At 36.7% G+C, this 13,676-nt stretch overlaps 1 protein-coding gene across 2 annotated transcripts in view; it reads left to right on the top strand.

Moving 5' to 3' along the window:
- pdlim2 (PDZ and LIM domain 2 (mystique)) overlaps positions 1-13,676 on the top strand; it is an 83,495-nt gene that overhangs the window by 20,259 nt on the left and 49,560 nt on the right. For both annotated transcript variants that reach the window (XM_048209224.1, XM_048209225.1), the window contains exons 2-3: positions 3,196-3,327; positions 8,525-8,676. In XM_048209224.1, the coding sequence (XP_048065181.1) occupies positions 3,232-3,327; positions 8,525-8,676 (248 nt within the window). In that variant the 5' untranslated portion in view covers positions 3,196-3,231. The remainder of the gene's footprint in view (positions 1-3,195; positions 3,328-8,524; positions 8,677-13,676) is intronic.

Raw genomic sequence — 13,676 nt, forward strand, 5'->3', positions numbered from 1 at the left:
GATTTGTATGTCTCCTTTATTATTCAAATCATCAGCTCGTTAAGTGAGAACTCCATGAACTGAACTCGGATAAGTGAGACATACAAAATGTGCAGATTGATGGGTCCCTAGCACCAGGATTGAAAACCACTGTCTTAAAAAATAATGTAAGCATGTAGAAGTTGCACTCCCATTGCTCCCATTGAAGGGCTTGAGATTAAGTATTGTGTGCTTTTTATGTAGTGTACAGTAAATTTTTTTTTTTTTTATTATTATTATTCCTGAAGCAATACTCTCATCAGTATTCTATCAGCTCTTACTTGCCCCCTTAAATTGATTTCCAGAGCAACTTTTAATCTTTTAAAAAGGGGATCTCCCCCTCCCCCCCAACCTTTATTAAATTTCATCTTTTATGTCAAGTTCTTTATTAATAATTTAATCATTCTTTATCAGTAAGTACAGTAAGACACTTAGGACACAGAAGCTGCATCTGAGGTTCGTTTAGAAGTATTTACATACTGTTTGATTAAGCTCAGAGGTGGTGTGAATGCATTAATTTCTTGTCATGAAGTTCAGTGCAAATAGCCCATTGCATGAAGAGAGACCAGCACAGTCTTGGCCGAACATGGAATTTATCCTTTTATGTTCCACAAAAGAAGGAAACTTTTGTGGGTTTGAAACAATATGAGGGTGTGTAAATTAAAAGAATCTGCTTTGGTCTCAATGGCATTATGAACCATCATGTTTTCAAGGAGCTCATCATTGAATGTTCAAGATTACGAGGATCAACACTAGGTCTGGCTGAATTTTTGTTAAGTTTTGTCAGTTGTGTTGTCAGATATTTTAAGCTCTGTAGACATTTAATTCATGTCTGTGACATAAAACATTATTTCAGCATTTAAACATTAATTAAACATTATTTAAATCTGATTGAATTTAATCTAAAATGCAAATTCTAAACTGGATTTTTTTTTTTATTTCTTATTTTAACATTTTAAATCTTCTTTGCAGCTGCGTCAGACTACTTGTTAAAAATTATGGCTCTTCAGTGAAAAAGAAAATGGCTAAAAGCAGGGCTGCACCAGAATAAAAATTCTGGGCCGAAACTGAAAATTCAGGATGCACTTGGTCGAAAACCGAAGCAAAAATAAATGATAAATTAATAATAAATTAGTTAATCAAACTTATATATTAATCAGCAGCACTTAATTAGCTAAAACTGAGTTGTATAAACATTTAAATTGCACATTAGGCAGTTTTTATATCAACTTTTTATAACAATTGTTTCTACTCCAGTCTGATGTGAAATATAAACATTTAAACAACAATTAACTGTAATAACCTGTTAGTGATGTCTTTACTTATGTCTTTAGTATATTACTTATTCTATGTTTGAATAAATCTGTCATGAAAATAAGTAAAAATATAATATAGTGCATATAACCTAATTAGCAAAATCCAGCTGTCTAACTAATGAGTTTATGAACAGCTTTCTTGATGTAAATGTAACTGAAAAGGATTAGTTCACTTTCAGTGAAAATTACCCCAAGATTTACTTACCCTCAAGCCATCCTAGGTGTATATGACTTCTTTCTGATGAACACAATCGAAGATATTTTAATAAATATCCTGACGCATCTGAGCTTTATAATGGCAGTGAACAGGGGTACGGGGATGAGCTGAAGAAAGTGCTTCCATCCACATCCATCCATCATAAACACGTACTCCACATGGCTCCGGGTGGTTAATAAAGCGAAGCGATGCGTAGGAGTTAAAAAAAAAAAAAAAATCCATATTTAACAAATTATGAAGTAAAATATCTAGCTTGCGCCAGACCGCCTTCTGAATTCAAGTTATGAAGAATGTGTAAATTGGCGTCACGTCACTTACACTTTTTCCGCAAGTTGAATAGGGAAGGCATGGACGTAGCGTAAGCTTTGTGAACTGCAAGAGTTTTACACTTTCTTCGTAAGTAGATTATGGAAGGCGGTCTGGTGGAAGCTAGATATTTTACTTCATAACTTGTTAAATATGGATTTTTTTTTTTTTTTTTTTTTTTTTTTTTTTACACAAACGCATTGCTTTGCTTCAAAATGCCTTTATTAACCCCCCGAAGCCGTGTGGAGTACGTTTATGATGGATGGGAGCAATTTCTTCAGCTCATACTCGTGACACCTGTTCACTGCCATTATAAAGCTCGGATGCGTCAGGATATTTATTAATATTTCTCCAATTGTGTTCATCAGAAAGAAGAAAGTCATATACAGTACACCTAGGATGGCTTGAGGGCAAGTAAAGCATTGGGCCAATTTTCATTTGAAAGTGAACTAATCCTTTAAGTGACATTGTATAGCCTAGAATCTGATTTATTGACGCCTTTCACCAGTTGTAACCCTCACTGAGCGATTAAATTAGACTATTCATTTGGGTAAGTGGTAATGCATCTTTCAACATACCTTCTGGTGTTCACCCATGTTTATTTTGTGCTGGAACTAGTAGTTAAAAGGAGATGACTGGTTCACGTGCGCTTGATCCGTGATGCCGTTTGAACTGAGGCAGTTACAGTGATCCATCACGCCATATTAAAGAGCGCCAAAGCAACATTTATTGTTGGAATTTCAACAATTTTAAAGTTGAGACTTTGCTTCATAGTAAAAGTAACAAACTATGTGCTAGAAATGTTTAGTTTTGTTCATGCATCAACAGAAAACAGCACAGACTAAAAGATTTTAGATAGACACTGTATTATTACTGATTAAAATTGAGAAATTAATATTGTCAATCCAGAGCTAGTGTCCACACAGCTGACACGTTTAACTGTTGTAACTTATCTACATTGTGTGCACAAAAAGTGTGCTTTCACACTCTCCTTATGGGTGCTACATCTTACAAAAAAAAAAAAAAAAACACACTTCAGGAATGTCAGTCATGTGGCACCTTTCTATGATTCTTGGTTGCTAGAGTGTTGGTGGATTTGAGCTGCAGTCATGTGGAATGGGATGAAAGGTGTTCTGAAGAACAGGTGAAGGCAATTTACCTTTCAACAGCAGCCAGTGGCTCAGAGTTGTGGAAACTATGAGACACATCTGTGGCATTTCAGCTTGATGTCAAATTAAACTTGACTGAGTCTCTGCATCTGTTGGTTTTCCACTTTTTTTTTTTTTTTTTTTTTTTTTAAGCCTTTCTCTTCTCACACTTTTTTTTATCATCCCACAGCACTCCTGAGAGCATTGGGTAGCAGCCTGCGATCACATGATGCCATTTACAGTGAATCTGATTGGCCCGTCCCCCTGGGGATTCAGAATATCAGGAGGGCGAGACTTCAAGAAGGCCATAACTGTTTCCAAGGTAATTTTTATCTGTTAACCAAAATTAACCAGTCCAGAACATGGTTCATCTCCTTGGTTTTTGCATTAGTGATTTAAGGCAATGAACCCTCGTACCTAAACGCTTAATATAACATCTTGCTTTTCAAGTTATTTACTGGTGTCTAACTGTTATGCACTCTGTCTCCTTGACTACTTGAAACAAGAACTGTGTAATTAAAGAGGAAGTTCCTGGTTATTGTATTGTATTGCGGATGGTCAAGCTATTGTCTCCCCACCCCCACCCCCCCCCTTTTTTTCCTTACAGGTATTCTCCATTCTCTTTTTAGAATAATAGAAAATATTTTCAACTTTAGCTACAGTGTGCAAGAGTTAGGTTTAGCCACAACGTGAATCATTGGGTTCACATTTTTGTGTCAATCTGAGTCTCTCACAATATGTTTATCAGTTTGCTTTTTTTGCATTTAAACTTTCAACACTTTTTTAACAGACTGTTTTTCATTTGAGAATTTCAGGATCCACTATACATCTGCCACCTAGTCTGGAACCCATTTATTTTTTGTTTTTCAGCTTTGGGACAGTTTTAAAATTGAACCAAAACAGTTCCTCTCAACTAAAACAAAGTTCATTTTTACAAAAACTAGTTCCATGTTGTGATCCAGAAATACACCACAGTGTTTCTAATTAAAGGCAGCTAATGGAACCTTTCCTTTCAGATTCTGGTCACATCTGCACTGTAATTCAGAATACCGTTGGATTTGAACTTAAACCACTTAAAAACACTGAGACTTTACATTTTTGAGCCTCTCGTTGTCGTTATTATTAACTATTATTATTCTGTTTCAAATGTACTTTAAGTAAATGAAAATTGTCATTTATTCACCCTCATGTTGTTCCAAACCTATAAGATTTTCCATTCATTTTTGAAAGTTTGAAGACACATGATCACTTAAATGAACCGATTTAATTTAGACTTTTATTCACACATAAACATTGATCAGCGCACATACATGTATACCGTAGCACATCAAATATGGTAAACAGAAGCTCAAACATGCTTGCTTGATGCAATATTCCTTTTTGGGTGAACTATCCCTTTAAAGACTTAGACTTAGTTTTCTTTCAGTTCTCTAGACTGGGTTGTGCCCTCAACAGCCAATATGTGAAGAAAATGAGAGCCTAACAGTGTCCATGCAGTGCAGTAGACCTTTGGTATTGAGAGGGGTTGTAAGAAACACAGAATAGAACAGCATGGGGTGTTTTTTAAGAGGGCTCCAAAGGGCCTCCTGGAGGGACAGGTCAGAGTATAGTGGTAGGAGTTTGGCATGGGCACAAATCTTGTGCTCCCCTCCTTACATTGTTTTTGTCTGAACTAACCCTTCCTGACTCTCCATGATTCCTCAAGTTTTGACATACATGTTTGACACCGTTGCAATTTGGGTTGCATGAGACAAACCTCAGAATCTATATTCCGAAATCTACCAATTTACCTAGATATTCCTATAAAAATACTTGACACCACTGACAGTCATTGCATAGTTCAAATTCTCCAGTTAAGTATGTGGGTAATCTGTTTCTCAGGTCTTTTTTGCCAGTAAAGAGTGAACTGAAAACCATACTTGAGTAAAAGTATAGATAGCTTACAGCGAAAAGTCGCTAATTCAGATATGACCTCAGTAAAAGTCTTAAAGGGATAGTTCACCCAAGAATGAAAATTGTTGTCATTTACTCACCCTCGAGTGGTTCCAAACCTGTATGAATTTCTTTGTTCTGCTGAACACAAAGGAAAATATTTGGAAGAATGTCAGTAACCAAACAGATCAGAATCTTTAAGCCCCCCACTGACTTCCTTAGTATTTATTTTTCCTACTAAGGTAGTAAATGGGGGACGAGATCTGTTTGATTACTGACATTCTTCCAAATATCTTCCTTTGTGTTCAGCAGAACAAAGAAATTCATACAGGTTTGGAACAACTTGAGGGTGAGTAAATGATGACAGAATTTTCATTTTTGGGTGAATATCCCTTTAAGAGTATCTGATTTAGGAGTATCTGTTTTTAACAGTATTTTACCCGTAGTCAATGTAAGCTCAAAGAAGCACTAGTCCTCTACATCTAAGAGACATGCCAGTGAAAATTTGTGAGGAGACAATCATATTTATTTTCTAAAGTATAAATAAATCTGCACCTCAATTACAATAAATCAAGGTCGGCACAACAGCCTCTTAAAAAACGTCTACAAACACTCAAGTGCTCAAAAAGGGCATAAGTAACCAACGTCCTTCAAAAAGATCTCCTCAATATAGCAGATAAATAAGATAATGTTAGGTAAAATTAAATAATCAAAGCTTACTTGCACTGGATGTTTTAGCCTCATCACCGGCTGCAGCCATGTCCTCATCTCATATGAAACACCTGCAATTCACAACTACCTGCTAATGCAGTCACATTTGCATAAAGTTGTTTTAAAGTTTGGGTTGAAAAGTAAAACACACAAGATATAGTACCTTCAATGCCCTGTAGATGGTGATTATCACTTTTATAGCAAAAATAAACTGCTTCAGAAAAATGTAGGTGCCTTGAAAAATGTAAAGAGTAATTGCATTACTCATCACAAATGTATTGGTGTAAAGAGAACATATTCAAAAATGTAGTCAATTAGAGAGTAAATTACTAATATTTGATACTTAGTAAAATTACAAAGTAGCTAAAATTATTCTTGATCACAGTAACTAATTACATTTACTCAAATACTTACACCACTGGTATATTCACACTCCACGTGAAGTGAGACGTACTGATTACATGAGACGCGCTTCATTGTGCGTCTCTGTAGCAACAGTTAATTGGCACTCGAGCAGGTCCTCAAACATGGCACCTCTGCCCCTCTGCTTTCAGCTAACGTCAACATCAACAACAAAAACAACAACAGCTGACTGGCAGTCTGCAATGCCTCTCTGTGCCGTGCTGTTTGGGTGTTTTGAGTCAGGCTGAGGTGTTGCTTTCCTCTTTTCCTACTAATGAGGTTGTGGCCTTATTGACTATTGAGTCTTGAGGGGATTAAGCTTTGCCCAACCAACAGCAGTCCTTGTATAGTTGTTTTTAAGATTTCTGCCAACTATAACACCACTATAAGTAAGCCCATTGGTAGGTTGGTATTGTAAAAGTCTGTGGCACGGTTTAAAACATTGCTCTGTTTGTACACTCTAAAACCGCAACATTGAATCAACTAATGGTGTGAGATTGGGGATGGGACTTGTCTTTTCAACCAAATAACTGATATGAGAGTATTTAGAATACCTATTTAGAATAAAATTTTGCACACTGTAAAACAAAATACAATTTAATTAAATATACACAATAAAAAAGAAAATCAACCCATCTTCCCCATGTTGGCAAGGTACATATTGTTACCTTAGTATACAAACCCGATTCCAAAAAAGTTGGGACACTGTACAAATTGTGAATAAAAAAGGAATTCAATAATTTATAAATCTCATAAACTTATTTTATTCACAACAGAATATATATAACATATCAAATGTTGAAAGTGAGACATTTTGAAATGTCATGCCAAATATTGGCTCATTTTGGATTTCATGAGAGCTACACATTCCAAAAAAGTAGGGACAGGTAGCAGTAAGAGGCTGGAAAAGTTAAATGTACATATAAGGAACAGCTAGAGGACCAATTTGCAACTTATTAGGTCAATTGGCAACATGATTGGGTATAAAAAGAGCCTCTCAGAGTGGCAGTGTCTCTCAGAAGTCAAGATGGGCAGAGGATCACCAATTCCCCCAATGCTGCGGTGAAAAATAGTGGAGCAATATCAGAAAGGAGTTTCTCAGAGAAAAATTGCAAAGAGTTTGAAGTTATCATCATCTACAGTGCATAATATCATCCAAAGATTCAGAGAATCTGGAACAATCTCTGTGCGTAAGGGTCAAGGCCGGAAAACCATACTGGATGCCCGTGATCTTCGGGCCCTTAGACGGCACTGCATCACATACAGGAATGCTACTGTAATGGAAATCACAACATGGGCTCAGGAATACAGGAATATTGTCGGTGAACACAATCTACCGTGCCATTCGCCGTTGCCGGCTAAAACTCTATGGGTCAAAAAGAAGCCATATCTAAACATGATCCAGAAGCGCAGGCATTTTCTCTGGGCCAAGATTCATTTAACATGGACTTTGGCAAAGTGGAAAACTGTTCTGTGGTCAGATGAATCAAAATTTGAAGTTCTTTTTGGAAAACTAGGACGCCATGTCATCCGGACTAAAGAGGACAAGGACAACCCAAAGTTGTTATCAGCGCTCAGTTCAGAAGCCTGCATCTCTGATGGTATGGGGTTGCATGAGTGCGTGTAGCATGGGCAGCTTACACATCTGGAAAGGCACCATCAATGCTGAAAGGTATACCCAAGTTCTAGAACAACATATGCTCCCATCCAGACGTCGTCTCTTTCAGGGAAGACCTTGCATTTTCCAACATGACAATGCCAGACCACTTACTGCATCAATTACAGCTTCATGGCTGCGTAGAAGAGGGATCCGGGTACTGAAATGGCCAGCCTGCAGTTCAGATCTTTCACCCATAGAAAACATTTGGCGCATCATAAAGAGGAAGATGAGACAAAGAAGACCTAAGACAGTTGAGCAACTAGAAGCCTGTATTAGACAAGAATGGGACAACATTCCTATTCCTAAACTTGAGCAACTTGTCTCCTTAGTCCCCAGACGTTTGCAGACTGTTATAAAAAGAAGAGGGGATGCCACACAGTGGTAAACATAGCCTTGTCCCAATTTTTTTGAGATGTGTTGATGCCATGAAATTTAAAATCAACTTATTTTTCCCTTAAAATTATACATTTTGTCAGTTTAAACCTTTTATATGTTCTATGTTGTATTCTGAATAAAATAGTGACATTTGAAACTTCCACATCATTGCATTCTGTTTTTATTCACAATTTGTACAGTGTCCCAACTTATTTGGAATTGGGTTTGTAAATAAAAAACAAACAAACAAAAAAAATTGTTTCTTCTGGTAATTTAGTAAAAAAAAATTTTAATTAATGTTTTTTTATGTTATGGAATACCTCTATTGACACAAATGTAATAGTTTTATTCTTACAGGGCCACAGACTTTGAAGCCACGTCTATAATAGTCCAGACTGAAGAGTCAGAGTTCTAATTGTTTGAATGTTTCTGTCCCAAGGTGAATGCCGGCAGTAAGGCAGAGATGGCTTGTCTACAGCCCGGTGACATCATCATGGAGATTAATGGACTCAATACTGGTGAAATGCTGAATGTAGAGGCACAAAACAAAATCAAGAGCTGCACGACACAACTGCAACTGCTTGTAGAAAGGTGAGGGTCCCTTTTATTTTCTTTATTTACATTTGCTGTTTTTCTTTCAGTACTTTCTCAGGTGGTCAGTAATTGGTACAAGTGCATTAGTACTGGACTGAAATGACAGCGATGGTTGTTCATGAAATATGACAATGTTGTGACTTATTTCAATTTAGAAAAATCTAAAAGAGAAGTATTGCTTCTGAAAGTCAGTTCACTCAGCTGCCATATTGTCAGTGCCTCCAGGCAGCTATTTTAGGCATTTAAAACTTTTCTATGCTTGTGTGGGGAAATAATGAAAGTTCGAAAATGGCTTGCCAAACTCATGTTTAAAAAAATGTTTTAATTAGTGCTGTCAAATCGACTAACAAAATATTTAACCAATTAATCGCACATTTCTGTAATTAATCATGATTAATCGCTCCTAACATTTAAAGTTTTTAATATATTTTTATATTTTGTAATACTTTCACATTGAATCTCCAAAATAATGTAGAAAAAACAAACATTTTAAGTATTTGTTTAATGGAATCTTTTTACTATGAGCATTATGAATGAAGCCCAGTATCACTGATATCAGTACTGATACTGATGTATCTATTAAATGGATTTTGTTTTCTCAATTTTAGCCATTAATTATAGCCATTCAACATTACAGTATAATTGAAAGCAACATTTTAATGTTTTAAAAACTTTTTAAGTGAAACAAGTAAAACAATCTTCACATAAACGCATTGTAATAAATGTCACAATTGGCTGTGACTTTAATATATCAGGGCTCAACTCTAAGTTTTTTTTTTTTTTTTTCTTTTTTTTTTCTAGATTCAGTTCAGATTCTTACCTGCGCTGTTAAAATGCACAAAAAATTTTATTGTTTTCATTGTTTTTGACCCATGTAACCTTGTAAACAGTGCTTTTAAGATTTTCAGCTAGGTCTAACAAGTAAATATTCAGAAATGTAATAACCAAATACTGCACAGTCTTCACTGCATAAATTATAAATTGAATATAAATCAATCCTTATTAAAGCTACAAAAGTTATTCAGTCCAGAGGAGTGAATGATTTTCTTTCTCTATTATTTTTTTGATTAACATTGACACAGACAGCAGCATTATTTGTCTGCTGTCACTTTAAGACCTGACGCACATGACTTGATTCTGACACACATCCTATTTTCTCATAACACTTTACGTTAATTTAACACTTTTTAACTCTTTAAGACTGTGCTTATGAGGATACTCGATTTTCTCCATTCAAACGCAAATGAGAACTCAGTGCGGCAATGGCGTGCTGTTTGAAGCAGCATTCTGCGTGTGCAACCTGGAAAAAAAAAAATCGCAAAATTAACGTTTATTTTGACAGCCCTAATTTTAATCCAACAATAAAATCTGACATGAATTTTTCCAATAAACATCATATATATTTCAGGTTGGTTCAGCCAGTACACATCCAGTTAGGGCTGCACGATTAATCGCATGCTTTTGTCATGCGTGTCTCGTCAGTAAAGCCGGTTCTGTGATTAGCGGTAAATGTCCATCACCTGCTTTCAAATGGAGTGGCACTTAATATACAGAGCCGTAGTTCGCGGACAAGCTACGCAATATCGCGTTCGTAATCGAAAGCGATTCATCTGCGATTATGAACACGATATTGCGTAGCTTGTCCGCGAACTACGGCTCTGTATATTAAGTGCCGTCAATTTGAAAGCAGGTGATGGACATTTACCGCTAATCACAGAACCGGCTTTACTGATGAGAGACGCATGACAATCTCGTGCAATTAATCATGCAGCCCTACATCCAGTCCCAAACGCACGTCTCAGGACACTGACTTTCTATGCCAACCAGAGCATCTAACAGCAGCTACAGTGCTGTCATGACTTAACAGATTGGCTCTTTTATTTAGAAAGACGTATTCTGCAGTATTGCACATTGCACTTTCTCCCATTCGTAGTAATGCGAGTGATCCCTCCTGGTGTATATATACTGTTTTTGTCTAAATTCAGTAACAACTGAATGTTTGAAGGAGCTATAAATTTGTTCCATATGATTGCACTGCTCTTATAAAGAGCTTGTCTTACATAAACAGCCCCAAAATCAAATTGGGGTCAGATGAACCAAAAACCAGTCTAATTATACAGGACTTTAACATTGATTAGTCGACTGATTGTCCAGTAATCTTACAGACTAGTTGAAGTCTGTAATTTTGCTCATCTTTAGATGTCAGCACCAGTAAACACTGTTCTGGCCACAAATGGACCTTTTGCTCTTTCACACACATGCGCTTTGAGTCCTGTGTCCATGTGAGTACATTTTTCACTTCTGACCTCATGTCTCTGACCAGGCCAGAAACAACACTGGGCCGACAATGGCACTCTAGTTGTGTGTGTGTGTGTGTGTGTGTGTGTGTGTGTGTGTGTGTGTGTGTGTGTGTGTGTGTGTGTGTGTGTGTGTGTGTGTGTATCTCCTGTAGCCCACAGTATTGGAGGAAGAGGGTGTGTGTCTGCCCTCTGAGTTCATATTAGTATACTTAGATACAGAGTTATGGAAGTTTCCTGCTCTACTTGCCCTTTTAGTTTTCTGAACAATCCATCTTACAAAAAAATGTGCCAACAAGTTTGTAATAGTGGAGGGACATTGACTCGTGTCTTGAATGCAGTTTGAAGAATTTGAAGAATTGTTGGCATGAATGGTGAGTTTCCTTAAGCTGTTTTAAAAGTGTTTCCTCTTGCAAATCAGACAGTTTATCAGCATACCTACTGAAACTGGCACAAAACAGACCTGAATGCCATTGGGATCCACAGCTACTGTACACTGATTTGAAAGTATCTGAGCTACTTTCATGCTACTGAAAAATGAAAAGTTAGTATTGTTGCTAGTTGCAAGTAGTATTGTTAGTTACTCCCAACACTGATCAGGAGGTCTTCATTGCTTTACTGTCACAAATAACTCTTGGCTTTGGGTTACAGTGTCTAGTATTAATGGCTCCTGTGATAACTCTCCAGCTGGTGAAGACCCTTTGATGTCTGCTTCATGTGGTTTTATAGTTTTTTTTTCTCTCTCCTTTTCTTATTTTATCTCTACATTTTTCCATGACATACTTATATAGACTCTATGTAATGATTTAATCTCTAGTGAGCTGAAAATATGACCGGAATGTCGCAGTACATGTCGTGCATTGATGCAACATCTTCCAAAGAATAAAAGTCTTGTCACAAGAAATTGCTCCAGAAATCATGTTGTAATAAGGAAAAAAGTCGCTGGGAATTTATGCATGATGTCAGCCATGCTACATTTGTCTTTCAAAGTGTAGATCTTTGCACAGGAGCATCAGAAGACGAGCTGTTTTAGTCCCCTTCAGCAATGTCATGCTAAACTTTCACCTGAGGCTCATATGTTGACACGCAATCCTTGCTGATGACCTTGTTGAGGACTAAACGGGCACAAAATTGAATGACGTGAGTGTAAAAATGCCTTTCTGTTTAAACAGCGTTTCCTCAAGTTCTTTGAGTGAGGTGTTGAGTATCGACCAGAGTGAAAGCAGTTGGAACAAGATTGTTATTTTCTGATTTGTTCTTGTCTGTCAACTCAACAGTATTGAGCTTTCACAGAATTGTAGGGCTGGTATCGCAGTATGTATCTGTAGATGTATGTCAACAAATAGAGATTATGCTATTTATATTGCAGTATGTCCTTGATGTGATTTTAAAAAATTCAGAAACTAGATTGTAGATTAGATAGACTGTGCTGATTATAATGGAAACCATTTAGTTTGGCAGTTTGATGTTCAGTCATGCTGTCACAGATTTGTGTGCATCAGCACAGTGCAGTATTTTACAAGAGCTTCAGTCAAGAGTCTCTTTGTTTTTAACTTCAGTTTTGCAGTGCTGTTGAAGCAGTTGTTTTTTTCTTATGGGTAATCTGGTTGTTTGGTTTGCGGTCATTAAGCTCCAAATGTAGAAAAGAAAATAATCAAATTAGATGAAGTACCTTTCATTTGTAAAGTATTTACTGAATTAATTAGTAGTTCTTTGGATAATCTTAAAAAAAAAAATAAACATTGCTACAAGGTGTAATAAAACATTTTGGGGGTTGAATTTCCAGTTTTTTGCAGTATTCCAGTATTATGACTGTCAGTATTTTAAAGTAATTAATTCTCTCTTAAAAAAAAAAAAAAAAAAATGTATTATTGGATTTGCAGACATTGGCTCAGACTTTGGCTCAGGACTGCAGTATCTGTTTGCCGACTACAAAATGGGGGATTGTTCAGAAAACCGGCTTGAAAATAATAATTTTTGCACTTCTGTTTAGTGACACCAGTGATACATTAATTAAACACTTTTTCAGCTTTGAATCATTTAACAACACATATTTAAATTAATCTGCTAAACATGCAAGTCTATTTTTTTTATTACTTATATTGTTAAAGTAAGTTTCTATGGTTAGATTCTAGACCTTAAAGCATGTCACTACTCATGCCAAAATTCCATCTTCGCACCAAGGGTTTAAAAGCTTTTGAGTATGTGCTCATTTATGTCCGTTCTGCCAGAACTTTGTTTTAACAGCAGATGACACTCAAACGCTTATGAAGAAGACTGCTGGACAGCGCTCGTGCGTTCGGTTGAGTCATGCATATGGTTAAATATACTTGTACCTCAGCTCAAAATGCTTTTATGACATGAGATTTGTAATTCGCTTCAACCTTTTCGAAACTTTATGAATGATTATTTTAGGTTAAAGTGGTGTATGTAAAGGAACTGGCAGTTTATTGAAAATGGCTAAAGACACGGCTGCATGGATAGAGTGTGGCAGGTCATTCCACCAGCCGGGAACAGACCCGGAGAAGGTCCGCGAGAGTGATCTTGTGCCCCTTTGTGATGGCATCACAAGGCGCCGTTCACTTGCAGAACGCAAGCTTCTGGAGAGTACATAAGTCTGAAGTAGTGAGTCTAGGTATAGGGGAGCAGAGCCAGTGGTTGTTCTGTAGGCAAACATTAGAGCCTTGAATTCGATGCGAG

This window comes from Megalobrama amblycephala, linkage group LG12 (genome assembly GCF_018812025.1).
Source record: "Megalobrama amblycephala isolate DHTTF-2021 linkage group LG12, ASM1881202v1, whole genome shotgun sequence".
Classification (NCBI taxonomy): domain Eukaryota; kingdom Metazoa; phylum Chordata; class Actinopteri; order Cypriniformes; family Xenocyprididae; genus Megalobrama; species Megalobrama amblycephala.